Source organism: Theropithecus gelada, chromosome 13, assembly GCF_003255815.1.
Source record: "Theropithecus gelada isolate Dixy chromosome 13, Tgel_1.0, whole genome shotgun sequence".
Taxonomy (NCBI): Eukaryota; Metazoa; Chordata; class Mammalia; order Primates; family Cercopithecidae; genus Theropithecus; species Theropithecus gelada.
Genome location: NC_037681.1, coordinates 89,788,676 through 89,815,548, shown reverse-complemented (window position 1 = coordinate 89,815,548; position 26,873 = coordinate 89,788,676). Strand labels below are relative to the sequence as shown.

General features: G+C 44.6%; 1 protein-coding gene and 1 non-coding gene across 3 annotated transcripts in view; both read right to left on the bottom strand.

The window, feature by feature from the left end:
• The window catches only part of ANTXR1 (ANTXR cell adhesion molecule 1), a 238,428-nt gene that overhangs the window by 54,137 nt on the left and 157,418 nt on the right, over positions 1–26,873 (bottom strand). The window contains exons 14-17 of one of the 2 annotated variants that reach the window (XM_025353548.1): positions 25,490–25,531; positions 13,913–14,008; positions 13,132–13,299; positions 2,100–2,180 (exon numbers count right to left, since the gene is read on the bottom strand). In XM_025353548.1, the coding sequence (XP_025209333.1) occupies positions 2,100–2,180; positions 13,132–13,299; positions 13,913–14,008; positions 25,490–25,531 (387 nt within the window). Of the gene's footprint in view, positions 1–2,099; positions 2,181–13,131; positions 13,300–13,912; positions 14,009–23,244; positions 23,437–25,489; positions 25,532–26,873 lie in introns of those variants that run through there. The other variant, XM_025353549.1, reaches the window with a different exon arrangement.
• LOC112605527 lies at positions 12,813–12,919 on the bottom strand. Its single transcript, XR_003115505.1, has one exon. It is a non-coding gene; the product is annotated as a U6 spliceosomal RNA (small nuclear RNA).

The following is a 26,873-nucleotide window of genomic DNA, read 5'->3' as shown; positions in this document are numbered from 1 at the left end:
GGCCAAGTCAGCCCAGCATTTATATGAGGTGGTTTCACATTTTTACTTGCATGCCGTCCTAGTCACAACAGGAACAGCTAATTGGGCAGTGGCTCACATAAACTATGAAACTTTAGACCAAATCTCCTCAGCTACAAACCACCCACTGTCACCAGGTGCAAGGGGAGGAGGTAGCAGGGCCTGTCTATCGGGCTCTGCTCTAGTGTTAGCTGTGCCATGCTGGACAGTCAGGAAAGCAAACACACCAACTGCAATATGGCTTGAAGTTCTGCATCAACCATCCCCAGATAGCAGAACAGCACAAAGTAAATAACCATAAGGATATCTGTCATCAATTGAGCATTTCTTTTTTTTTGTTTGTTTTGAGACGGAGTCTTGCTCTGTCACCAGGCTGGAGTGCAGTGGTGCAATCTCGGCTCACTGCAAGCTCTGCCTCCCGGGTTCAAGTGATTCTCCTGCCTCAGCCTCCTGAGTAGCTGGGACTACAGTGCCCACCACCACGCCCAGTTAAGTTTTGTATTTTTAGTAGAGACAGGGTTTCACCATGTTGGCCAGGATGGTCTCGATCTCTTGATCTTGTGATCCATCTGCCTCGGCCTCCCAAAGTGCTGGGATTACCAGTGTGAGCCACCACACCCAGTCCGAGCATTTCTTTCTTAACAAAAAAATTTTATTTTTTGAGACACAGTCTCATTCTGTTGCCCAGGCTGGAGTGCAATGGTGTGATCTCGGCTCACTGCAACCTTCACCTCCCGGGTTCAAGCAATTATCCTGCTTCAGTCTCCTGAGTAGCTGGGATTACAGGCATGTGCCACCACACCTAGCTAATTTTTGTATTGTTAGTAGAGATGGGGTTTAACCATATTGACCAGGCTGGTCTAGAACTCCTGGCCTCAAGTGATCTACCTGCCTTGGCCTCCCAAAGTGCTGGGATTACAGGTGTGAGCCACCATGCCCATCCCGATTGAGTATTTCCATATGTTCAGCAGGGAGCCAAATGCTTTACAAACATTACCTTCTCCAACCAGCCACAGTAGGAAGAAGTCCATGCCATCTACTTTATAAGGATGAAGTTCAGAGAGGTCAGGTGATTTGCCTGGAGCTTTCTAGCCAGGAAGGAAGGGGGTTCAAACCCAAGTCTGCTTGATTTGAAAGGAGTTCTAAATGAGATACTTTTATTTTGCTTTTGGATTAATGTGACTGATTCCCAAAGAAGTGGATGGAAGATGCAGGTTGCTGGTAGTTGAGGGAAAACTTGGTCCCGAGTTGTGATCCGTAAAACTTGCAGAAGAGAGACTAGCTCTTACATGAAGAAATAGTGATAGTGTTGTTTCGGCACAACTGAAGTTATTTCCAGTGTAAGTTACTTGTTACTTACTATTTGAAACAGAACAAGCTATTCACCTTCTCTTGTTTTTCAGAGAATGCAATTAGGTGATTTTTGTTTTTGTTTGTTTTTCTTTCTTCATTTACAAAATGAAGCCATGGGCTGGATTGTTTCTAAGGTCTCCGCTGGCTCTACCTTTCAGGACTGCTCTTGATTAGAGATATTCCAAGCTTAGCCTTGACAATGCTAAGACAAATTCTCACCTGGGGTGAAAGGTCCCTCTGTGGTCCTGGGCCAGCTGGGCCCAACACCTGCTGGGAAGATGGTAGGCGTTTTCCGTGGCCCCTTCCTTGCCCTCACCCCATCCTTGCAGCGCTGGTACTCTGTGGTACACCACTGGCTTGTGTGGCCAGTGGCCAGCAGAGCTCCCTCCTGAAACTGCCCCAAGTAGGGGCCAGTCCTGTTTTATTCTCTCACTGTGCCTATACATTGAGAAGCTCAAATTCTAGGAAGTTACACCCAACAGATCACTGTCAAGTCCTTTACAGAAAAGCAAATTGAAACTCAAGATCTTGTAATAACCAACATTTTGAAAAGTGATGTCTGATTTGTTGCAACATGAAATAATAGCTGGATTTGTATATCTGGAGTTATTCTAGCTCTGTTTTAGAATCCAAAGTTATTCTAGCTCTACAAAGATGGAGAGAGAAAAAGAATGTGTGTGTGTGTGTGACAGAGAGAGAGAGACCATTCATGAATTAACGAGTCCTACCGTGTCTCCTGGCTGTGGACGCATCACAGACACACGATCATATCCTTTCCTCAGTAGGACCCACAAGGCATCGAGTTTTCCCTGAAATAAAACAAATGCACCAAGATTACATATGAAATCAGACCTGTGGCTAGCCACCGTAGGCACACAGAACTTTCCGTGCTTCTTCAGTCACGTGAACAACACAACACTGTCAATATGGTCATGATGGGATTAGTGACCTTGCAGTCCCTTGATTCAAAACTGGAGCTTCATGAATGGAGGAGAAGAGACACACAGAAGACTCTGATGCTTGTGAAGGACGCACCCTGAGGTCTGAGTGCAGTCCCAAGTTTGCAAATGTAACTTCATTCAAGCTTTGGGCTTTTGTCTTTATCACATTTCTGGGCATATCCTCATACCACAAGTCAATCTTTCCAAATTTCACTACAGTTTTTTCTTCCCACTTGGTGCCCAGAGCTCATTAGTAAAGACACTAATGACAAATTCTGGAAAATTACTAAACGTTAAGTGTCGACAGGGCAAGACCAATTAAAGGCCCCTGGAATGCACATCCCTGGTTGTCTGCTAGGCTCACTCAGTAGCTGTAACTTGCTCAGAAGCCTGGGCTCGAGAGACAAATTACCAAGCATTACAGATGACCAAAACCACAGTCCCTTTGGGGTTGTATGTAACTGGCTGAAACGGAGAAGAGTGAGTATGTCAGCACCAAGGCTTTCACAACTGATGACCAACAACACCCCTCCAGGTGACTCTTATTTATATTCCCTGGAACCTATGAATATGTTACCTTACATGGCAGAAAGGAGTTTGCCGATGTGATTAAGGTAAGGATGTGGAGATGGGGAGAGTATCCTGGACTATCCGGTGGGCTCAGTCTAACTACATGGGTCCTTCCTAGAGGACCCACGGTGGTTTTTGGCAGGAGGGTCAAATCCAGAGAGGGAGATGTGTGGATAGAAGCAGAGTCACAGTGATTAGGTGTGAGACGGACTCAACCCAATGTTGCCGACTGTGGAAATGCAGGGTGGTCATAAACCAGTGGGTGTGGGCAGCCTCTAGCATCTATAAAAGACAAGGAAATTCTCCTCTGGAGTCTCCGAAAGGAAAACAGCTCTGCCAACACCTTGATTTTAGTCTAGTGAGACCCGTTTGAGGCTTATGACATCTGAAACTGTAAGATAATAGATTTGTGTTGATTAAACCTTTAAGTTTGTGGTAATTCATCCCAGTGACAAGAGGAAACTAATACAGTCCTCCTCACTCCTTGACATATTCTACGTTAATTTGCTGATTGTCTGTGCCCCCTGGAATGCCAGCTCCATGAAAGCAGGGGTGTTGATGGTTTTGTTCACTTCTATCTGCCTAGCCCTTAGGACAACATCTGGTGCTCAATATATGTTTGTTGGATGAATGAATGATTCTAAGTGGTAGGTGCTTCCATGAGTGTCCTCTAGTTGAATTGTCCTAGCAGTCCCAGAGGCCTGTGGAGAGGAAATGGAGGGGCCAAGAGAGATCAAGTAACTTGCCCAAAGGCAGATGGTTTGTAAACCGGAGAGTTGAGATTGGAACCCATGTCTCTCTAATTCCAAATCACATATGCTTTCTATTACACCAACTGCAGATTCTTCCTCATGCAGATCTTTTGGTGAGAGCGCTTTAATTTAGATCCTTTAGAACACAGGGCTTCTCAGCTGTGGGTTGCAACCCTTTAAGCCCTCATGAAATCAATTTTGTATGGGACCAGAACTTTTAAGAAATAGAAATAGAAGAGAAAATATTAATTGCACATGGTGAGGACAAGTATTGTTTTGTGAAAAATTTGTTTCAGTTAAATGTGTATGGGTGTATGTTTGACTGTGTGTGCACACATGTGTGGGCATAAACTGGGCCAAAATGTAAAACGTATTTCCTACCCAAGCCTTAGGAACATTTGAAAATCCTGATCTTGCAGGGGTCTTTGAATGACAGTGCTGGGAAGGCTGGAGGAGTGTACAGAGTTTAAGTTCCTGGACACAAAGCATTTATATAGGGGCAGTGTTAAGAATCATCTCGAAGATTTCATGTTCTGAAATGATTTTCTGGTGGGTTATATACACATATAAAATTGTGTTCTTTAATCTTTATAAACTGTTGTTTGAGTTCTTGTGGGTTAAACTTTGTCTTGCCAAGTGTAGTGTTTCTCATCTATTTTGGCAAGGAATTTACAAAAGCCTTGAAAAATATTTTGAAATGATTTTAGAATGCTGGATAGAAATGCTGCTGTGTGCAGCATGATTTTCTGTATTAAGCCGTTTCAATCATCAGCTAAATGTTTTCCTTTAAGGTTCTTTTGGATAAGCATTTATATTTCAGGATATAACCAGGTGGGTTTCCTGGATGAATGCCTCTTTTTTCTTTCCCCTGTTTTTCAGAAGGAGAGGGCTCCCAGCATTTGGCTTTGTCAATCAGCCCACCCACAGAGCTGTGTGTGCTAATCACTCAACTCTGCGACAAATGAGCAATGAGATGGGGCAGAAAGAAGAACACTGGGCTGTTGAAGAAACACATTAATTAACTCAGCAGAAATTTAAAGTTACATGCATAGCAAAAGAGCAGAAACCACCTAGATGTATAATACCAGGAGAATGAGTAGAAAATGATGTTTCTTTGTGGCAACAGGTCACCCTATGGTGTAGTGTTTAAGCACAAAGTGACCGAAGCCAGGCTACCCCAGTTTGTACTGTGAGTCTCCTTTTCACCAGCTCTACAGGTTAGATGAGTAGTTTCATCTCCCCAAGCCTTACTTTTCTCATATTTAAAGTGGAGATAATAACACTGTCTACTCTACAGACTTGCTGTAAGACTTAAAATTAAATATTGAAGTTAGGTACTTGTCTCATAGAAGGTATTCATTAAATGTTACCTATGATCATAGTAAAGTCATTAAAATGATCATTTGGGAGGCTCTGTAGAAAGATGGAAAAGAATGTAATACAGAGTGTAGGAATCCAATAATTTGAACTTTGTAAGCAGGCATCTGTCCATCTTCTATTCTGTGCTCCTCCAAGCCTATTTTCCTCTTACCCCCAAGCCACGGTTTTTATTCCTTCTGCCCCACTCACTCCGCCCAAATTGCTCTTGCTAAGGCCACCCATGGCATCCCGACTGCCAAACGCCTTGACACTCATTTCACTTGGTTCTTTGCGGAGATCTGCTGCGCTGGGCCTCTCCTCTGCACACTTTCCCTCGGCCTCTGTGCCACCAGCTTCTACCTGCTCCCTCCGACCTCTCTGCCGAGTCCTTTTCAGCTTCTTCTGCTCCTCCCCCTCTGCCTGCACTTGACATGGTGGTCTTCATTTGGCACCTCTATTCTCATCTCCCAGCTGAGTGCTCTCATCTAGTCTCATGGCTCCAGCTTCCACCTGTCTGCTGGTGACTCACAAATTCTATACTCAGCCCAGTCCTCTCTTGAGCTCCAGATCTGGGTATCCATTTACCTATTAAACCTTAATTGTAATGTGGATGTATCGCAGGTATCGAAAACTCAAACATTACAAACTGAACTAACTCTTCTCCCCAAACCTGCTCCTCCTTTTGCACACCCTGCCTTGATTCATGGCACCACCAATCTATCCAGATGGGCATGCTGGGTACCAGGAATCATTCTAACTTCCCTTCTCTCTGCCACCTGCTCATGTCCAACATCAACCGTGTCTCCTGAATGTTTTCTCTGTAGCAGCTCTGCTGCTGCCTCTTCCCATCCACCCCTGACCCACCACCTCCACAGCTCCTGCCTGGGCCCAGGCCCTCACCATCTTACTCGTTCTGTGAACAGTTTCCTGATTGGCCTTTCATCTCCAGGGTTCCTGTCCTCTCTCCTATTGATTATAATAAAGAAATTTATTGCGAGCCCAAATGGATGCACTGCAATCAATAAAATGAACCATGAAACATTTTACTAGCAGTGTGAATTTGGGCAAGTTACCTAACCTCTCTGTGCTCTGGTTTTCCATTTGTAGTTTCTACTGAGCTGGGTATCTATTTACTAATGGATAGGTAGTTTCTACTTTCAAGGGCTGTTATAAATAATAAAGGCATTAGCACATAGAAAGTGCTGCCTGACTTGCAGGGTGTGCTTGATCCAGGTGAGCTGTTGTCATTGGGCTCTTCTGGCCAAGGCAAGATTAGCTAGTTCCAGGTGTATCCTCGGCATTCTGAGTTCTGATTGTCCCACAAATGAACCTAAATCTCCAGTCTGTGGCATAGAAAACAATCCAGGCAATCAATCAACACAACCTATAACCTCTTTCTACTCCTACAACAGGTAGTTTTTATGCAAGAGCTTTAGAAAAACAGTGTTTGCAACCAAGAAGTAAGCTTTAGAAAAAACAGTGTTAACAACCAAAATGAAAATAAAAAATAACTCTCAAAAGTCAACAAGCACTGCATGACAAAGGCTCTTGGAGCCTTGATTTTTCCGAATGTTGGCAGAAGTCTGTCATTTAAAGACGGTAGTAGTGGGCTCGTTAATAACAACATTTTGGGGCTAGATGTGCCACAGAAGAGTTTTCTAAACAGTCTCTGGGCTTCACCTAATGTCTTAGAGGATCCTTCTGAGTTGCTGCCGCTTTATCTGTCTCAGACTTGGATGTCTGTCGTGCACAAGCCTCTCCATAGCACGCACTTAAGACACTGGTCCTCACTCCCCGGCAAAATGCCCAACTGCTTCTGCGAAGCTAAGACAAAGGTTTCTCCACAAGCCTCAAGCCCTCTGGCAGACTGTGTTAGCTGACATTTATAAATAGCTTTCTTTCATTTGAAGTTGACAAATTTTGACTATAAAATGAGAAATTTACCAATTCCACGCTCCCAAACTGTATCTTAGCCACAGAAAATACCTTTCAATTCACACGGGCAAAGTGGAAGTTCTATGTAAACTCTAGCTTTGGTTTCTTTCTAAACAATAAGACTGTGCTGCGAATGATTCTGCAGCCAGCATTCATAGCACTCTGGAGGTAGGGGGCCGGGCATGGTGACGCATGCCTATAATCCCAACACTTTTGAGAGGCTGAGGTGGGATGATTACTTGAGACCAGCTTAGACAACATAGTGAGACCCCTGTGTTTACAAAAAAATTTTAAAAAAATTAGCTGGGTGTGATGGCTTATATCTGTAGTCCCAGCTACTTGGGAGACTTGGGTGGGAGAATCCCTTGAACCTAGGAGTTTGATGCTACAGTGGGCTATATGATCGCACCACTGCACTACAGCCTGGGCGACAGAACAAGCCCCTGTTTTCAAAATAAACAAAAAAACCAAAGCACCCGGGTCATCAGCTTTTGTGGTGGGGTTTCCTCTTTTTTTGTTTTGTTTTTTTCGCCAGGCAGCAGTTGTATCTTTTCTTCTGGTTTGTCTGCCTTAGCCAGCTGGAAGATAGTCAGAGACTGAGAATTCTGAGAGTAGTTCAACTTATAAGGCCACTATAAACTGACACCTGACTTTTTTCACTTTGAAATACATGGGAGGCCAGGTATGATGGCTTACGCCTGTAATCCTAGCACTATGGGCAGCCAAGGTGGTTGGATCAAGAGGTCAAGAAATTGAGACCATCCTGGCCAACATGGTGAAACCCCGTATGTACTAAAAAAAATACAAAAATTAGCTGGGCGTGGTGGCACATGCCTGTAGTCCCAGCTACTTGGGAGGCTGAGGCAGGAGAATCACTTGAACCTGGGAGATGAGAGTTGTAGTGAGCCAAGATCATGCCACTGCAGTCCAGCCTGGCGACAGAGTTAGACTCCGTCTCAAAAAAAAAAAAAAAAAAAAAAAAAAAAAAAAAAAAAAGCCTGGGCACGGTGGCTCACACCTGTAATCCCAGCACTTGGGGAGGCTGAGGCAAGCAGATCACGAGGTCAGAAGATTGAGACCATCCTGGCTAACACAGTGAAACCCTGTCTCTACTAAAAATACAAAAAAAATTAGCTGGGCGTGGTGATGGGCACCTGTACTCCCAACTATTCGACAGGCTGAGGCAGGAGAATGGCGTGAACCTGGGAGGTGGAGCTTGCAGTGAGCTGAGATCGCGCCACTGCACTCCAGCCCAGGCAACAGAGTGAGACTCCGTCTCAAAAAAAAAAAACAAAACAAAACAGAAATACATGGTAAATAGCGTGACCCGCGCTTTCCCTCAAAGGAAAAAATTAATAGATTTAATGGATAATGTTGGAAACTTTCCCTACACACAGACACACACACACTCATGCGTGTGTGCATGCCATGCACAAGGTAACTTTTGTTGCGCTTTTTTTTTCTTTTTTTGGTTTTTAAGAAAAGTTTGCCCATATAGTTGGGCATGACTTCACTTGTCTAAAATGGTCAGCCTCAGTTTAATGAGAAGCACGGGGTATTGTAAATCCGGGGGTGAAAACCAAGCAAAGGAAAATGCAGGCTAAATATCAGGGAAAATTTCCCGATCATGAGTCTGGAATGAGGAAGAGGGGAGGTGTGGTCGGTGTGGTTGGTGCCTTAAATTAGATGGGGAGATGGTGGGTGGAGAAGAGCCTACTGTGGACTTCTTCCCTCCATGTGTTCTCTTTGGGTTTGCTTGGCAAATGTGCTCACCTGGTTCTCAAAAACTCCGTTTCATGGAAAGCAATGAGTCTAATGCAATGCAATTCAATAACTATATGATTCTGGCACCTTTCACTGGGGAGCCAGGAGTCCGTCCAATACCTGCTGAGAGTTTTGTGTGAGTTGGAGTTGTTCTCCTTGCTTATAGAGGAGGCAGAAGGCAGGCAGCGAGTGGACGGGTCACTCTCCCTGACCTGCCGGCCCCCATCCATTCTCTGCCTGCCTTTGCCATGCCTTGGAAGCCTGCCTCTGGATCACCTAGCTGCCCTTTGGTCTTGGTCTGTAAAGAGCCAAAGATTTGCAGGGCAAGAGGCAACATTATATAGGTACTTATATAACCATTTAAAAATGTAAAAATCGTTCTTTGTTTGCAGATCATATAAAAACAGGTGGTGGGGTGGATTTAGATTGTCAACTAAAGAAACAGTTCCTGTTGAGTAGTCTCTTTGCACCGCTGCAGCTCTTCCTGGAACCCAGTAACACCATTTTCCCACGTGCCCTTCAGGTGTAACAGCTCTCGTTGTTGCCAGCCCCCGGGTGCCTCACCGTAGCCTGGGGATTCCCTTCACTCTGCCCACACCTCTGTTAGCTCAACTCTTTTCAGTGTGCTTTCTGTTTCCTATCAGGACCACGGCGAGTTCAGGGAGAGAGTTCAGGAAAGGGAAACGGAGTTTATGGCACCACATAAGGCTAAATGTTTTGTCCAAGGCTGAGCAAATGTCCCTAGGCATTGTGGCTAGCACGGGACTCACTGTGGATCATACATCATGTAAAACAGGATGAACCCTGAGATTCTGGAAGCAAGCCTGCCTTACTTCTGTATAGACAGCATGCATGATTACTTTTGAATTTCTTTCTGTGCTTCTATCCTCCTTTTTGCACCTAAAACCACCTCTTTTTCTCTTCTCTCCTCAAAGAGATGGCATGAAGAATGTCACTTTCCGGACAGAGTGTGCCAAAACGGTCTGTGTGGTTTGACTGGCAGGATGCTCTGGGGAGTGGTTTCATAATTACCGTTCATGCTTCAGCTCTTTAATAAGGGATGAGCCAGGTACAACACTGTTTACTTGGGATTCAAAGCATAGCTGGCGTGTGCAGGGGGTCAAATCTGGTGGAGAGAAGTCTCATAAACATGAGTAACCACACCAACGGCTGTGTATGCGTTTCCTCTACAGTAGAAGGAGCTGAGTAAGCATTGGCATTGGCTGTTCCACCAGGCAAAAGGAGGATTCATGCTCTGCACATCCTAACGAGGGAGTCCCGCCGAGGAGCTCTTCAAGTCCACCGGCATCCTAGGTCATTTCCATCTGGCCTTTTAGTTGACTCCTAAGACACTCAGATTCCCAACCACTTAACATTAATTCGGCAGTTGTGTTTGTGGTAAAAATGGACCCAGTGTGAACATTAATGGGGCTCTCCTTGCTGAGATGCCTGAAAAATCACTGCAGTGCAATCATGGCCTCTTTGCCTATTTTAACAATCCAGTCACCACAGTTCCTGCCCTCCAAGAACTTCCTATGGAATGCTGGCTGGAACCTTTGGTGACAACTTCTTCATTTTTTTTTTCTTTTTTTATTTGAGATGGAGTCTTGCCCTGTTGCCCAGGCTGGAGTGCAATGGCGTGATCTCGGCTCACTGCAACCTCTGCCTCCTGGGTTCAAACGATTCTCCTGCCTCAGCCTCTGGAGTAGCTGGGATTACAGGCATCTGCCACCACACAGCTAATTTTTGTATTTTTAGTAGAGATGGGGTTTCACCATGTTGGCCAGGGCTGGTCTTGAACTCCTGACCTTGTGATCCAGCCTCTTCGGCCTTCCAAAGTGCTGGGATTGCAGGCATGAGCCACTGAGCCCAGCTGGTGACAACTTCTTAACTCAGCTTGTTAAAACCCAGATGGCTGGGCCCCACTTCCAGAGGTTTTGATTTAGTAGATCTTAGGTGGGGCCCAAGAATGTCCATTTCTAACAATTCTTGGGTGATGCTGTTGCTGCTGGTCCAGGGACCACCTTTGAGAGCCAGTGCTTTACTAGAGAGACTACAGAGACTAAGAGGAAGCTCAAGAGTCAGGACCGATGAAGTGATAATTGGGGCAACAGAGGCCTATTGCTCAGGGAGTCTGGAAGTGAAATTAGAAAAGGGAGGCATTGTGAACAAATGCTGAGAGCCAGTGTGCTTTTGGAGGCCTTTTGTGAGATTCTGAGTCACTGGGCCTGGAAATCTGTATTTTTTAAAGCACTCTCAGGTGATTCTGACACTCAGCTGGGTTTGAAAGCCTCTGTATATTCAACATCCTACAGTGCCTGGCACACAGCAGCTGCACAACGAATACTCTCTGAATTGATAATAATTCTGAGTGGGTGTTGGGAATGTTTTTAGATTTCTAAATGTATTGGCCCATATACTTATTTACCTCATCAAATTCAGCCCTAAACTGCCAGTCAATAGAGGAATAATATGCTCTCAAGTAGAAACTGGAGTTTTCAAACAGAATTAATGTTCTCTCAGTGTCCCAGATTACAGAAACAAAAACCTGGCTGTAACCAAAGATGTGGCATTAGTCACAAGGTACAGATTCCTGAGAATGGCATAACAGAAAATCCCCTTTCTTCTTCATGGCTGAGAATCTGCTTGGCTCCTTCCTGTCTGCACATGCATGCACGCCACTGCATGTTCTTCATTAGAAAATAATTAGAAGCAAACAGCTGTTAGTCAAGCGAGCTGCATTTTGCCCACATCTTTTCAGAGTTCAATCCATTACCCCAGGGGGCAGGCTTATCCTAAAAAAAGAATCTCACTGCTTTAAACACGGCAAAACAAAATAGAAATGCGTGGCAATTCAGGTGAGCTTGAGCTAGCTCAGCTGAGGTAAAGGTGACCATCAATAACGTTTTGTTACACTGCCTGCAATGGTACTTCTTTTGATTTTGTTGGAGAAGTCCTGCTCCAAAATTAGCAAATTAACTCAGCGAATGATGAAAATGATCTTTGTTGCTATCGGAAGGGGGTAAGGCTGTGTGTGTGTGTGCGCGTGTATGTGTGTATGGATGGTGATGGGAACTGGCTCTATTGAGTCTTTGACTTGAGGCTTTGGAGTTGGCTCAGTTCTGTTTGCAGCATGAAACTGGAGTCTGTAGCCCTGAGTTGGGGGCCTTGGGTTCCAGACCTCAGCAGAACAAGGACTTTGCCTATCTTAGTATAAAATCAGAGGGTGGAACAGATTATGTCTAGAGTCTTTTCAGCTATAATTTTCCAGTGCTCTTTGATAAGTGGCATAGTGCAGATGTGTACGGGCACGGCTAAAGAGTGAAGGTGTTAACTCAATCATGTGAATTCAAAGCCATTTGGACCAAGAAGAAAAGAAAAGAGGCCTTCAGGCTGGGCATGGTGGCCCATGCCTGTAATCTTAGCATTTCAGGAGGCCAAGGTGGGCAGACTGCTTTAGCTCAGGAGTGCAAGACAGGCCTGGGCAACATGGTGAAACCCCATCTCTCAAAAAAAAAAAAAATACAACAATTAGCCGGGTGTAGTGGTGTGTGCCTGTAGTCCCAGCTACCTGGGGGGCTGAGGTGGGAGGATGGCTTGAGCCTGGGAAGTCGAGGCTGCAGTGAGCAGAGATCACACAACTGCACTACAGCCTGGGTGATAGAGTGAGAACCTGTCTCAAAAAATAAATAAAATAAAATAAAATAAAAAAGAGGCCTTTAGGAAGCATTAACTGCCTCCTATGGCTTATACTTCCCAATAAACCAAAGAGGATTTTAAGCTCTGGAGGTGTGGGGGAAAGAGAGATGGTGGAGAAAAAAGATTTGTTCACAACCAGGAAGAGTGAGTCCTAGATCCATGGCCATTGAGATTTGCTGGTGGGCCCCGATACACTGGCAGGAGGCTCAAATAAAAGGGAATGGGCTTATGTTATGGCAAAAGGAGTAGAGATTAGCATCAAAGAGTATGCTGCCATTTTTCTTAGACAGTAGATTGTCTACTAAGTGAAGTTATGAGATGTTATGGAAATTTATAGTCACTCTCTGGGGTTACTACCCAAGTTACTTGACTCATAGTCCATGCTTTTTCCACTACTTTGCCATGGTGAATTTTTTTTTTTTTTTATATGGAACACTTCATGAATTTGCATGTCATCCTTGCCCAGGGGTCATGCTAATCTTCTCTATATTGTTCCAATTTTAGTATATGTGCTGCAGAAGTGAGCACCATGGTGATTTTTAAAAAGCCTAGTTTTCAACCCAGATTATGTGGAAATTGATAGTAATTACTTGTACTTCAAGTCCATAATTTTAGATAATTGTTCCCCTGTGATGAGCTGGATTTTAGGTTGGGATTTTATCACTTGGAAAGATTCTGATTCTTCACTATGTAAGTGTTTTATCAGGACTGACGATAGATTTTTGAGTAGAGAGACACACCTTGATCGGAGAGTACCACTTGCGTGGGGAAGAAGGCCGACGCATATTGTTGTTGAGATTTCGCGGCTCAGGGAATTCATATTCCTGCTCCGGCATCTTGACTCTTGCATTCTTTGCCTTTTCCAACTTAGCACCTTCTTCTGTGGAGCCCTTTTCTCCCCAACGTACCTAAAATAAATAAAATACAATGAAACAAAATGACAAAATATGCTGCCCCTTGAGAATGAGAATGACAAATACATGCATGAGTTGCAATGTGAATGCTACCCAACCCTGGATTCCTTTGGGTTTTGAGGACCAGGGAAGAGGGAAACTGTGGAAAAAGAGAAAAGGGGAGAACTGAAGGAGCAGAGAGTGCGAACCACATGGGCGGATATTTAGGGAGGAATTGTCCAGGCAGCGGGGACAGTACATGCAAAGACCTTGCAGGTTCAGGTACGAACTTTGGATTTTAATTCAGTGAGAAAAGAAATCACGAGGAAGTTTGAACTGATGTGTTCCCTGCTCTGACTCACAGTGGGCAAGACGTGGGAGCGCACAGTGAAAAGGCTGTCCCTCCTGTCTCTCCATCTGTCTGCCTTACAGTCCATATCCCCACCAGACCTCAAGCAGGTTTTCAGCAATTTGCTTCGGGTTTCTGACATTGAGTGGTCAGCATGGTCTATGGCCATACTGCCCTGAGCATGCCTGATATCTAGAGGCTAAGCAGGGTCGGCCCTGGCTGGTACCTGGATGGGAGTAGTCAGCACATAGATAAGTATATATTAAACTGTCCTCTTACCTCCATTCTTTTAATGCCTCCAACGCCTCTCCCACCATAATAAGAGGCATCTACCGTTGGCCACTTTTTCTTAGGCAGACCATCATCATCTTCTTCCTGCAGAGAAATTGTGGCACATGAAGGAAGCAAAACAGCACTGCTGTGTGGACCTGTCTACTATGGCCAAGTGATTAGGAGTAGAGCTTGTAGAGTCAGACTGCCTAGAGTACAATCCCAGTGCTACTGTTTCCTGGGATCTTGGGCCAATCACTGAAACCACCTAAGCTTGTTTTCCTTATCTATAGAGTGGGAATGTAAGCAGTGCTACCTGGTAAGTTTGTGGTACAGTCCTGTTCTCTTGTTCTTTTCTACAGCTCTACTCCGTTGTGGGAATCGCATCTAACCCCACCTACATGCTGATGACTTATGAATTTATATCTGCAGCCCTGATGCCTCTGAACTCCAACTACTCACTTGACATTCACATTATTTGGGGGCTAAAAAAGATCTCAACAATACCACCGCAGAGATATCCTGATTTCCCTACCCTAAATGTGCTCCTCCTGTAGTCTTCCCCACTGCCTGGAAGTCACTCTCTCTTCTTTACTGCCTTCCCCCCACTTGTCCCAACTTGCCAGCTAGTTCTGTTGCTACTACTTAAAGATCTGAAATCTGTTGACTTCTCCACCCCAACCACCACCCTGGGCCCACGCCCCCATGCACTTGCTTCTGGACACTGTGGTAGCTTCCCAACTGGCCTCATGCTGCCCTTAGACTCACCTATGATCTGTTCTCCACAAAGCAGCAGGGTAAGTGCAAATGCCAGCTCTGCCCTGTGTGTTCTGGCCTTTGCTCACCTTTCTGGCCTTCTTCCTTATCATGCGCGCCCCCCCGCCCCCACTTCCTGAGCTCCAGCCTGCCTGCCTGCCCTCTCTCAAATACTCTGGGCAAATTCCTGTCTTGGGGCCTGTGCACAGTGTCCCCTTGTCCCCTTGTCCAGGAAAGCACTTTCCCTACCCCATCTTCTGATGGATGGATTTTCATATCACTCCTCAGAGAAGCCTCCCCTGGAAATTTCTTCTAAAGTAGCCGGTCTCTCCATCCCATCAATCTGTTTTATTTTTAGTTAAGCATCTCATCATGGCTTGATACTTACTTAATATCTGTCTCTCCACACTAGAACATACGTTCCACAGAGGCTTTTGTCATGCTTACAATTGTATTCCCAGTTTTTAGAATAGCACTACATAGTATGTGGTGGGTGCCCAAGAATTATCTGTTGAATTTACAAATAAGTTAAATGAGATGACTCAAATAAAGAAGTTAATTTAGTGTCTGCAACTTAGCTCAGTGACGAGAAGTTAGTGTTTACATTTTTTAAGATGAAGAAAGAAGACAAGAGGAACTTGTAACTTTATGGATGGAAAAAAGGGAGGAGATGTAGCGACTGCTCTTCATCTTGGCACTGTAACTATTCTTGTTGTGCGGAGAAAAATATCACTGTTTACAGTCATGGATGGATTATAAGCAAGTGGCATGATTTCTCCTCTGGATAGAGAAAGGAAGCTGGAAAAGGGGTTGATAAAGCAGAGGAAAGAACAAAAGAGGGAGAAATTGCTCACAATGCTGAAGCCTGCTTGTCATAGCCTTGTTTTGGTGGCATTTGGGTGAAGTTCTATGCAGGGTACCACTGCGTGGGATGGGGTACCCATGCAGGAGGCAAGGTACAAAGAAGCAAAGGCAGGAGAGGTCAGGATGAAAGGTGACAAAGCAAGCAGAAACATGTTGGCACATTAAGACTCCCTGAGTTACATGTTGTGCTTGGGATGGGCAGTCTTCTTTAAAATGATTTTTTAAAAATTTAATACATCTTAAAGGACAGAGAAGTCATAGCAGACTAGGATGTACAACATTCTGACAGCTGACACTTGGGTGTCTCTCTCTCTCTCTTACTTGGTTGCTGTCTCTCAGATTCTGCTGACCTTTGTATTCTAAGTGCAAAGTAGGTACTCAATAAACACATATTGCATTCATGATAACACACCATTGAATTTATGCAGCCTTTCCCATGTTATGTGCCAGTCACTCTTCTAAGTGCTTTAAATGTATTATTAATCCTTTAATCTTGCAACCATCCAAGAAGGTACATGGTGTTATTATTCCTATTTTAGAGAATAAGAATAGAGAGGTTAAATGACTTCGGTCACTCAGCTTCTAAGTGACAGAGCTGGATTTGAACTCATGCAACCTCATTCTCATTTGTTTCTCAGCATTGGCCAGTCTGGATTTTGTTCTTCTGTGGTTTGCTTTTCTCATCATTTGATGGCAACAAATACACGCTCGTTTTTGACTTCCCCTTGTACCTGCTAATTTCGATACTTGTTTTTTGTTTCTTTTTGGAGACAGGATCTCACTCTGTCACCCAGGCTGGAGTGCAGCCTCAACTAATCCAGCTCAAGCAATTCTCTCACCTCAGCCTCCCTGAGTAGCTGGGATTACAGACACATATCAATGTGCCCGGCTAATTTTTCTATTTTTTTTTTTTTTTGTAGAGATGGGGTTTTGCCACATTGCCCAGGCCGGTCACAAACTCCTGGGCTCAAGTGATCCTCCCACCTCAGCCTCCCAATGTGCTGGGATTACAGGTGTGAGCCACTGCACCTGACCTTAATTTTGATAATTTACAACTGCAAAATATGACAAAATAAAGTCCCCAACACAATAAGATATTATAGTTCATATGATTTTACCTTATAATTTCAGAGGTTTCTTTCACCTTATGATGTGAAAGCAGGAATCTTATATATCCTGTATGTGGTTAAACTTTACATTGGCGGTGGACGTATGTTTCTGTGTAAGTGTCTGTGAACATAGATAAACAAAATATGGCTCTGAAAGCCTGGGCATTCCCGCTCTGGGGCAGTTTTCCAAAGGAGATAACAGAAATTCTATACCCTAAAGCTGAACACAGCAACACCACGAACGTTAAGAAACTCCAAGAATAAAGCCGCTTTATTCCATAGGGGACTCAACTAGGTTCATGAGCCTCTTAATCATTTAGGAGCTCATCTAATTAAGCCTTTTCACTGCACAGAAGAGGAGTCAGATCTAGAGAAAAGAAGTGATTCCTGAAGGTGAAATTCTGGTGTGGTTATCTGATGCCTTGTCCAGGGATTTTTCTCCCCCTATATTTTATGAAAAGAACTTAAAGAAGGATTTACAATTGGCTTTCTCTAATTCGCAACCCCGTTGAGTGCTCAGGATATAGTAAGATGCATAAAGCCGGTTTCCGCTGCTTTCCAGGCTAGCTTGCACACCGGGGGAGCCCTTCCTCTAGTTCCTGGCCCCTCCCTCTAATCCCTGGCCGCTCCCTCGTCCCTGGCCCCTCCCTCTAGTCCCTGGCCCCTCCCTCTCGTCCCTGGCTTGGGGAAGGAGGCCCCGCCCCCGTGCTCAGGCCCCGGGCAGGGCCTGGCCTTCTCGCAACAGGAAATGCCTAGGGCTTGGGCAATCTCCATACACTGCAGAGCCACCGAGCCCATCGCTTAATCCCCTGACCGGGGCTGGCCTGCCAAGCTCAGACAACAGCACCAGGCAGCACAAAGGCCCAGGGGCTGACGGACGGGAGAGTCAGAGTTTCCCCTGCACTTAGCATGGGTCTGTTTACACATTCTGGAGACAGAAGGGTTTTGCAATTCCCAGGAAGAGAAGGGAATCTTTGATGTGTCTTTTCATTTGGCCAAAAATGGATGGAGTAGAATCCCAGCCCCTCAGCAAGGCCACTAAGAAACTCGGCAGCACCGGAGGGTGGATTTTTACATCTCATTATATCATAAAGGCTCTTGAGAACTTCCTCTTACACTGCCCTTCAAGGATGGTAGCAGGGAGGGAGAAAACACCAGTATAGAAATCCTCAGTGTGAGCTGGCTTTCCTTTAGTAAACTAAAAACAAAAAACAAAACAAAACAAAAACCTTACTGTCCTCTATGGTTATTGGAGGATGGGGCTGGATGAGCCCAATTGCTTTGGATGAGAAATCAGGGGTTTGTGGGGAATGAGAAGATGAGTAGAAGAGAGTGGGGCCGAGTTACCAGCAAACTGCTAAGACCCCCAATCCCCCCGAGTGGTGGGAGTGGCCGGTGGTAAAGAAGAGGCCCTTTACTATTCCGCCAGGGCTTGTGGGCTGCACTATACTTTAAAACCTTCAGTAAAATTTGCTGCGCAGCTGGATGTGTGCCAGTGCTGCTAGATCGTGTCTAGCAAACCGAGAAGATGAGATAACGCGGAAGAAGCAAGGAGTAGGAGTCAGTGGTGCCTGGGAGAAACCGCAGGGATTGGGGAGGGAGGCTGGTTTCCCATCAAGGGAAGTTGTGTTTAAATCTGAAAGGATGTGGTGGCTCCAGACGTCCAGCTGGCTGGAGCTTGGGTAACAGAAATGGCAGCACATTCCTCAGATGGTGGAGGCCCCTTCTGACCTGCATGTCCTCAGGCAGACCTGGGTGTGCCTGCAGGCACAGTCCTGCTCGAGGAAGAAACAGCTGTAGAGGATGAAGTCTCTGAACTCACTTCGTTAGCCTGTAATTGGATTAGCCCTGTGCTGTCCTCAGACCCTGAACTTTTCCCATCTTTCCCAATCATGCCAGGCTTTTGTGCAGCTCCGTGCTTCAACATGCAGGGCTCCACATGCCTGGAAAGCCCTTCTCCCATTTCTTCTACCCATCCCTTCATGTTGTTTAAGTGTAACCTATTCTGCGAAGAACTCCCGGGTTCCCCAGAGAATGCAATGCTCCCTCCTCATGTTTCCACAACTCCACCTTCCACTCACGCAACACATTTAACTGTTAGTTATTAAGCAAACCAGAGGGTAGAAGGAATTAATTTTCCAGATTCTGGGGCTGCCTCACTCCTGCATGTAGACTGTGCACAGGTCAACTCCACAGACTTGATGTGAATAGTGCCCCCTGGAGTTGTGCATAGGGTGGCCTTCTCAGACTCAGTTGATAAGTTCTTTAACATTCCTGCTTCTCTGGTATCCATTTACTAGAAGAGCCACATGGCCAGTTTGACCCAAGAAGGCTCACAATTCCCAATTCACTGCAAGTTTCAATAGGAACTATCAATGAAAAGAAGCACATAACTGAAAGAGAATCAAGCCCAAGGCAGTAGCTTTAAATCAGCTTTTAAATTAATTTTAAATGTCATTGAACTGGAGCACATCTTAAGTGTATAAGCTCAACAAGGGCCTTTTATTTGTCAATTCTTTCACTAACTCAAGCAACTATCATTGAGTCCCCATCACCTGCCAGCACAGTGTTGTATTTTGAGAAAAATAAAGTGAACTCAACTGTTGACAATATTGTTTACATTTATAGAGGAGTGAGTTTTGTGAGAATGATGACATGAATTAAAGGACTAAGGCCACAGAAACTCTCAGGTGTGGGAGGCTCCGAAGGGCAGAACTTAAAGTAGAACTGGTGGGACTGTCTCATCTGGTCTTTGGGGAGAAGTCAGGGAGATCCCCTCAATGTCAGTCTTGGAGGCAAACTCCTAGAAGTGAATTGGCAAGTCAGAAAGATCCAGCAATACTTCTGTTTGTAAATACAAAAAATTCCGAAGGATTGAAGATTTCACCATTCTGAGCCGCATTTCACATGTCATGGCACCATTATATCTGTTTACGTAAACAAAGTGATTAAAGACAACACAAGGATTGTCCTGTATTCTTCAATAAAGAATAAAGTGTTTATTTTCCTAGCAGCAATGGTTTTTTTTTGTTTTTGTTTTTTTTAATTTAAAGTATTAAAACATAGAATACTGAATTTTGGGCCTTTTCTAGGACTTCTGTTTGGAGTGTATGTGTGTGTGAATGTGTGTGTGAGTGTGTGTGTATGTGTGTGTGTATATTTAATGCTCACTGGCAAGAAGATGCCCTGACAGTAGCTTGGCCCTTCATCCCTCCAGGGTGGAGGCTACTCTGGGTGTCTGTGTAGTCATGAAGGATGCCAGGCCTGTTGCTATTAGGAGTTCAACTTATCTAGCCCTGTATAATTTTCCAAAGCTCAGTTTTCCTATCTAAACATTTCTTGCCACAGAGAAATTGTTAGGATCAGTGAGCATAATAATAAATCTGAAAATAAGCTCATCCTTCAAAGCCAGGTGCCTATTGTTCACTGGATGGGCATCAATGCCTTCAATAGGCACCCCTCTCCCTTCAGATACAAAACACCAACCTATAGATGTCCACATATTCATATCCTTTCTCACTCTCACCCACCCCCCAGTGCACATGTACTAACCCATTATTAAAACAGGAAGACACATTCTTTTTTTGGAAGAGTTGGGGTCTTGCTCCGTTGTCCAGGCTAGAGTGCAGTGGCACGAACATGGCTCACTGCAGTTTCCAGCTTCTGGACTTAAGCGACTCTCCAGCCTCAGTCTCCCAAGTAGCTGGGACCACATGTGTGACAGCCACCATGCCAAGCTAATTTTTATTTTTGTAGAGATGGGGGTCTCCCTATGTTGCCCAGGCTGGTCTCAAACTCCTGGTCCCAAGCAATCCTGCTTGAGCCTCCCAAGGTGCTTGGATTACAGGAGTGAGCCACCATACCAAGCTCCCAGATGCATTCTAAAGTTTCATGATGAGACATGGTGATGTGGGAGCATGAAAGAGAAGACAGGTGGGAAACACGGGAATGAGAGCTAAAGAGAATAGCTACACACTAGGGCCACAGACAGAGCACAGAAAATAAGTAGCCATCTTTACATCAGTCTTAAAAGGGGCTGTGTGCCCTGTCCGAGTGACAGGGTCAGAGAGGGGTGGCACTGCCACTCAAGAAAGGGGCACCTGATGCTCCCAACAAGGAGCGGAGGCCTTGCTCTTGGTTGCAGGAGCTACATCGTCTTCAGGGACGGGTGAGGAAAGACTGCTCTATGCTTCTTTTTCAGGTACAAGTTGAATCCCAGTCCCATCACTTAATTGAAATCTTGGGGCAACTGGTATTTTAATCTCATTATACCTCAGTTTTGCATCTATAAGACAGGAGTTCATAATAGCACACTTTTGTTTCAGGGCTGCTGAATGATGAAATGAAATATACCACAAAAAGTGCTTCACATCACTGCCTGGATAGTCATAAATGCTCAATAAATGTCATCTTTAGTAATTAACCACTATTACTATTAGTTTTTATACATTCACATGCAATATCCACCAGGAATCTCTGCCTTTCTTCCTGATTAGGACTGATTAGGCCACCAACTTTATAAACGTCCAGTTACACACTCTCTCTCTCTTATTTTTTTTTTTTTTTGAGATAGAGTCTCGCTCTGTTGCCCAGGCTGGAGTGCAGTGGTGTGATCTTGGCTCACTGCAACTTCCGCCTCCCAGGTTCAAGCAATTCTTCTGCCTCAGCCTCCTGATCAGCTGGGATTACAGGCATGTGCCACCATGCCCAGCTAATTTTTTGTAATTTTAGTAGAGACAGGGTTTTCCATGTTGGCCAGGCTGGTCTCAAGTTATCTGCCCACCTCGGCCTCCCAAAGTGCTAAGCCACTATGCCTGGCCCAGTTACACACTCTCCTAAGGCAACTCTGGCAGAGAATCTCACACGTGCTGTTAGCCCACAGGAGGTACTCATTCTAGAGTTGTTGAATAAATAAGATTTTTAAATATCAAAAAGCATTAGGATTACTTACATACCTTTTACCTCTATCCTATTTGACTACTCTAATGTCCCTCCAGTCAGATTCTAAGACCTTGATTTGCTTGATGCTAAAAAGTACAATGTTTTATCTATTATTGCCTACGTCTCCAGTTTGGGTAGTTTCTTGATTTATTTCTGACACAATGTTTAGTTGATTAAGCCAGAGGGTTTCCAAGAGAAATGAAGGAGGGGAGGTGCTCTAGGCTCCAAGAAAGGAATGTTTTGTTTTTCATCGCAAATAAAATGTACTCGTCATCTGTCCAGCCCAGGTCTGGCCAAGGCAGTGTGATTAAGGAAGAAAATGGCAGGTGTTTCTGGAGCTATGCCTTTGCTAGAGTAAGAAAGCACATGGGAAAGGAAGCATCTTCTCTTTCCAGCACATTTACTTCATGTGTAGGTCTGTGTGTGTCTGAGACATGGAGCTGCTTGGGGCTAAGCCATAACCCACTTTACATTCGGTCATGGGGCTTCCTGCTCTCTGTTGCCTTTCAAATATGCATAAAGTTGGGAACGATAGGATCTCTGGGAGCCTGTATAAGTGGCAGATGTTGGGAGAATATGGCATAGATTCCTGGGTGTAGCTTTTATTTTGTGGTATTTAATGAGACCGAAGTTTCGTTTCTGAAACAATACTATTTCAGAGAGGCCACAGGGCCTGCACCAGGTCCACTCCTCCTTCTGAGGGGAGCTACTCTCACCAGGGCCACGGGGCCTACTAGGAAGCTTCTCTTTGGCCAGATGTGACCCAAGAGCGCCAGTCTGTCGGTTGGCTGTGAGCTGTGACTGATGATCTATGGTCTGGAGTGAAAAGATGAGCTGGACCAAGTATTTTCCCCTATTGGGAACCAGAAGATGGAAACCGAGAGACTCAGGCTATAAGCACTGGGGGCAGATGGTGAAATGAAGACAGAAAATATCAGATAGAGTCAGGGGAGAGGGCTCTCTACAAACCAGAGTTACAAGGGCAGAGAGGAGGCCAGTAAGAGAAGCAGAAGGGAGTAAATTCCCAGAGAGAAGCAGAGCTGCTAGCAGTGAAATTAAAAGCCCATGAGGGTGGTGTCTGGAGCTGCCTCAGTTCTTTCCCCAGCCACAGTCTACCTGAGTTCTTTCATCTTGGACTAGCTTGAACTGGTCTCTGTTTTTTGCAGGCTAATGAGGCAGATAAAAACTCAAATATAGTCATAAAATCCATGGAAGGTGATTACATGCAGAACAAAACCACCACATGAAGTGCTCCATTACTGCATTCTCCCATGAACTGCCAGTTATTTGGAATAACCGGAGACTTAGGGAGGGATCCTCACTGGTGCCACTTGAGAAGACCCTTAACCCCGGAAATGTCCCTCTTAGTCGTTAAAATGGACCTTCCTTGCTTTTACTGAGCTCTTCAAGTTTCAAGTAATTTCTCTTTGTACCCTCTTTATATAAGTGTGTCACTGTTGGTTACACAGAATCTCAGAAAGTAGTTCCTTTTTCTAATATGAATTTTTGTATTTTCTATTAAAAAGGTCACTGAGAGCTTATTATAAAGTTATCTTCATTCTCTAAGTTTAGTTATTTAAATAGTAGACATGCTCAGAATATGATACTTAAAGAACTGATGAAAGTTTGGATAAATAATACTGAAGGTCTTCATATATATGGCAGAGAGTGTTTGATGTCATATAGCTATCTATTGAGTGTTAAACACTGGAATTTGAATACAGGGAACTAGAGGAAAAGACTGTCTAGATTGAGACTATGATTTTCAGAGCATTGTATAAAATACTTTGCACGGGCTATGTTAGGTTATCTGTGTCTGTGGGATTTCTTTCTTTCTTCTTCTTGTTCTTTTATTTTATTTTTCTGCCAAAATACATCAGGAGGGAGATTAGGCGGACTAACTCACAGGGCCAACACACGTGCTAAAAAGTGCCTGATGCTAAAAAGTACAATGTTTGAATTTTTATTGCCTAGGTCTCCAGTTTGGGTAGTTTCTTGATTTATTTCTGACATCATATTGAATGATTAAGTCAGAGGGTTTCAAAGGGAAATGAAGGAGGGGAGGGGCTCTAGGCTCCAGGAAGAGGATGTTTTGTTTTGCATCAGCAAATGAAATGTACTAGTCATCTGTCCCGCCCAGGTCTGGCCAAGTATAATGAACTGCAGGTGTTCACGTGAGTTATCCCTTTGATAGAGTGACAGGGAACAAGGGAGGAAGCTTCAGCCCAAAAACTCTTTTAAGCCTAACACAACCCTTTAGATTCAAGCATTCTGAGGTTGTCATTCTGTTTGGGAAATAAAGTCAGCTCTCTACAACTTTTATGAAACTGAAAAAACTCAACTACTTCTCTTCCTTGCTTTTAGCTATTCTTCCTAGATGGTTTTCTAGTTTGGGCTTTTTCACTTGGCTCCAAAATTGTGTTGCTGGGTCCTTCATCCTGAAAGTCCCTGCTGAGCTTGTACTGCATGTGAAACCCTAGGCTAGATGTTGGATCTGGGGTAAGTCAGAGCCCAGTCTTACACCTACATCCCCAGGTGTACTTTGACCACTATGGCTGCCACGTCACCTTCTAAAGGCAAACGCAGAGCAGGAGCTGAAAGAAAGAGCCACAACCCCTCTAACTGAACACAACAAGGGAGGGAATGTTCTTTGTCTCCGGGCAAACAAAGCGGTCCTAATAAGGGAGCTCCTTGCTCTATTTTATTTTTTATGTTCTGGAAGTCTAAGAGATAGCTGCACACAACAGAAACAAAGCCAACTGCAGTCGTGGAACTAGCCACGGTACTTTCTCTTGAAGGATTAAGGAAAGGTTTTTATGTATGTAAAGAAGGTTTTTTCTCCTTCTTTGCACAGCAATGTAATTTCCTCCCTTGATTTCTGGGCAGAAAGTTAGCATTCCAACAAGATGTGCTTTAATTGATTGCAGCTATTAAATCCCTTGGCTTACATGCATATGGTTCAGGATATAAGAGCCACATGGAAGTTTTAATTTAATCATTACTCTTTCTGTATGTAGGAAACTTGACAGAGGCATTGGAAGGGGAAGGGTGAGGAACTGGCACTTGATTTGCACACAACAGACCTTAGGGATTGAGGACAATAACTTGAAAGCTTATCAACATATCTTTTGGTCTCATTGAGTGTTTAGATATGTAACCCTGGCTTCTGAATTGGTGGGTGTTACCTCTAGAGACTCCAGCTGTACTGAGAGTGATCAGATTACCTAAGCCACTTGATAGACACTCTTGCATTTCTCATGATTAGCCTTTAATGCCTCCACTGTAATCTACCCCAGGCCACCCTTGCATCAGAACTGCTTACTGGCCAATTCAGTGGTAGAGTCCAAGAATTTTTTTCTTTAGATGATGAGGATTTGAGAGGAAGGCCAGGATATTAACATATCCCTCTCCAGCATATTTTCATTACTGCCTGGCAAATCTTTAGATAATATTGTTTTTAAATTAAAGAAAAATGAAGTATTTGGCATCAGGCTATTCCTAGAGCCAATGATTGGAGAATGCAGCAAATTGCGCCTGATCTACACACATAAAGCATTAAGTCTCTGCAGGGAGAAGAGAATCTTAGGGTTTGTTTGAGAGGAAAAGTCAGTATCTCAAAGCTCCAAATAACTGTATTGATAAAAACATTTGTTTATGTCTCAAATTTTATCTCTGCAGGGAGGAAAACCTCCAAAATCCATTGTCTTTTCTGGCAGTTTAGTTCAGTTTCTTGTTCATCCCTGGTTAGGAAAGGTCAGAGACTTTCTTCCTTTCTGCTTCACAGGCAGGTATATTAAATTCTTTGGGCCTGACTTAGCTCTGCTCCGTAGGGGGCTAAGTGTCCAGCTGCCCAGCCAGCTCTCCACCCCACTCTGCCACCCCGCCCACCTGCCGCCATCCTGCTGTGGTCACTTACCTCACTCTCCTCAGCAGGGGGTGGAGGTACCTCCTTGATAATCTGAAAAGAAAACAGAGAACAGGTCAGTGAAAAATCTCTGGCTACCTTCCTTCTAAGAGGCCTGCTGTCAGGAGGTATTGTGGTGGTGCTGCCATAATTACCATGGCAATGGCCCCAGCAAGTCGGACTTAATCAGTGCCACGAGGTGTCTTTCTGGACAGAGTAGCTCTGCTAGTTAGCATATGACTCAGGCTGAGAGTTCCAGTCAAAATTGCATCTTTTGTGTTTTTATATAGAGAAATAAATGTTCCGCAGGTAACAGTTTCATTTCCTACACCAGATAGCTATCATGCAAACTTACTCACTCATTTATTCACCTAGTCATTCACCTATCAGATTATTCATCCATCTATCCAACCATCTACACATTTAACAAAGAATTGTCACATGATGAAGTTAAGACGGTGCTTTAGGGATGCATCAAGCGTGGACCCCACTCAGGCTGCTGGCAGTCCTTCGGCTGTCACTGGTCCCCACGGGTGCCTCTGCGGGGTGGATGTGCTGCTCAGGCAGACCGATTCCCAACAGAGGCAGCAAAGGAGCGTCCAGGGATTTCTTTCAGGGCACTGACACTTAGGGCACAGGGCACAAAGCTTTAACTAACAATGTTATAAGATTCTGACTGTCCCATCTTTGGGGCTGAAGAGAGACATGTGGAAACTCTGGATGGGCAAGTAATTGGGAGACCGTCTAACCCATGAGAGAATGATGATACATGGGATAAGGACAGGGCAGGGACAGCTGGGGCCAGTGAGCAGCCCCTCCTCCCTCTTGACCCTAACTTGTACCCCTCTGTCATAAAAGGAAAGCCCTTACCGTTAAATGGATTGAGAGTCTCTTACATGGCATTTGGCAATTATCTACTATAATTCCACTCTGTCCCTTGGAGGGCTTCCTACTCTCACCCCAAACTTATTATCAGAAGTTTGGGTCCTCTACTCAGTCCTTTTACTTAGAGAACTTCTGGCAAATGCGAAGCTCATTCCCTATCTCTTGATGCCTTAACACCAGGCGCTGACTTTGTAGATGGGTGTTTGGGCAGTGCCCACAGGACCCATTCTTTCTTCTTCCAGTTGGGGAACCAGCCTCTGACTGCAGGCCAGGATGCTCAGCTGTTAGCAAGCACGTCTTTACCTCTCCCTACTCAGCACATGTCTCCTCTGGTTTGATGATTATTCTGGGACCTTGTTAGGGCTCCAATCCCCACACTGTTACCCACCCTACCATTATCTATAACGTCATCTTTGCATGAGGAGGCAGGCTTCCCACTGCAGGTTCTATTAACCTTAGCCAGTGGCCCAAGACTCCAGTCCTCTGAAAGTATGGTATCCAATTAATTGAA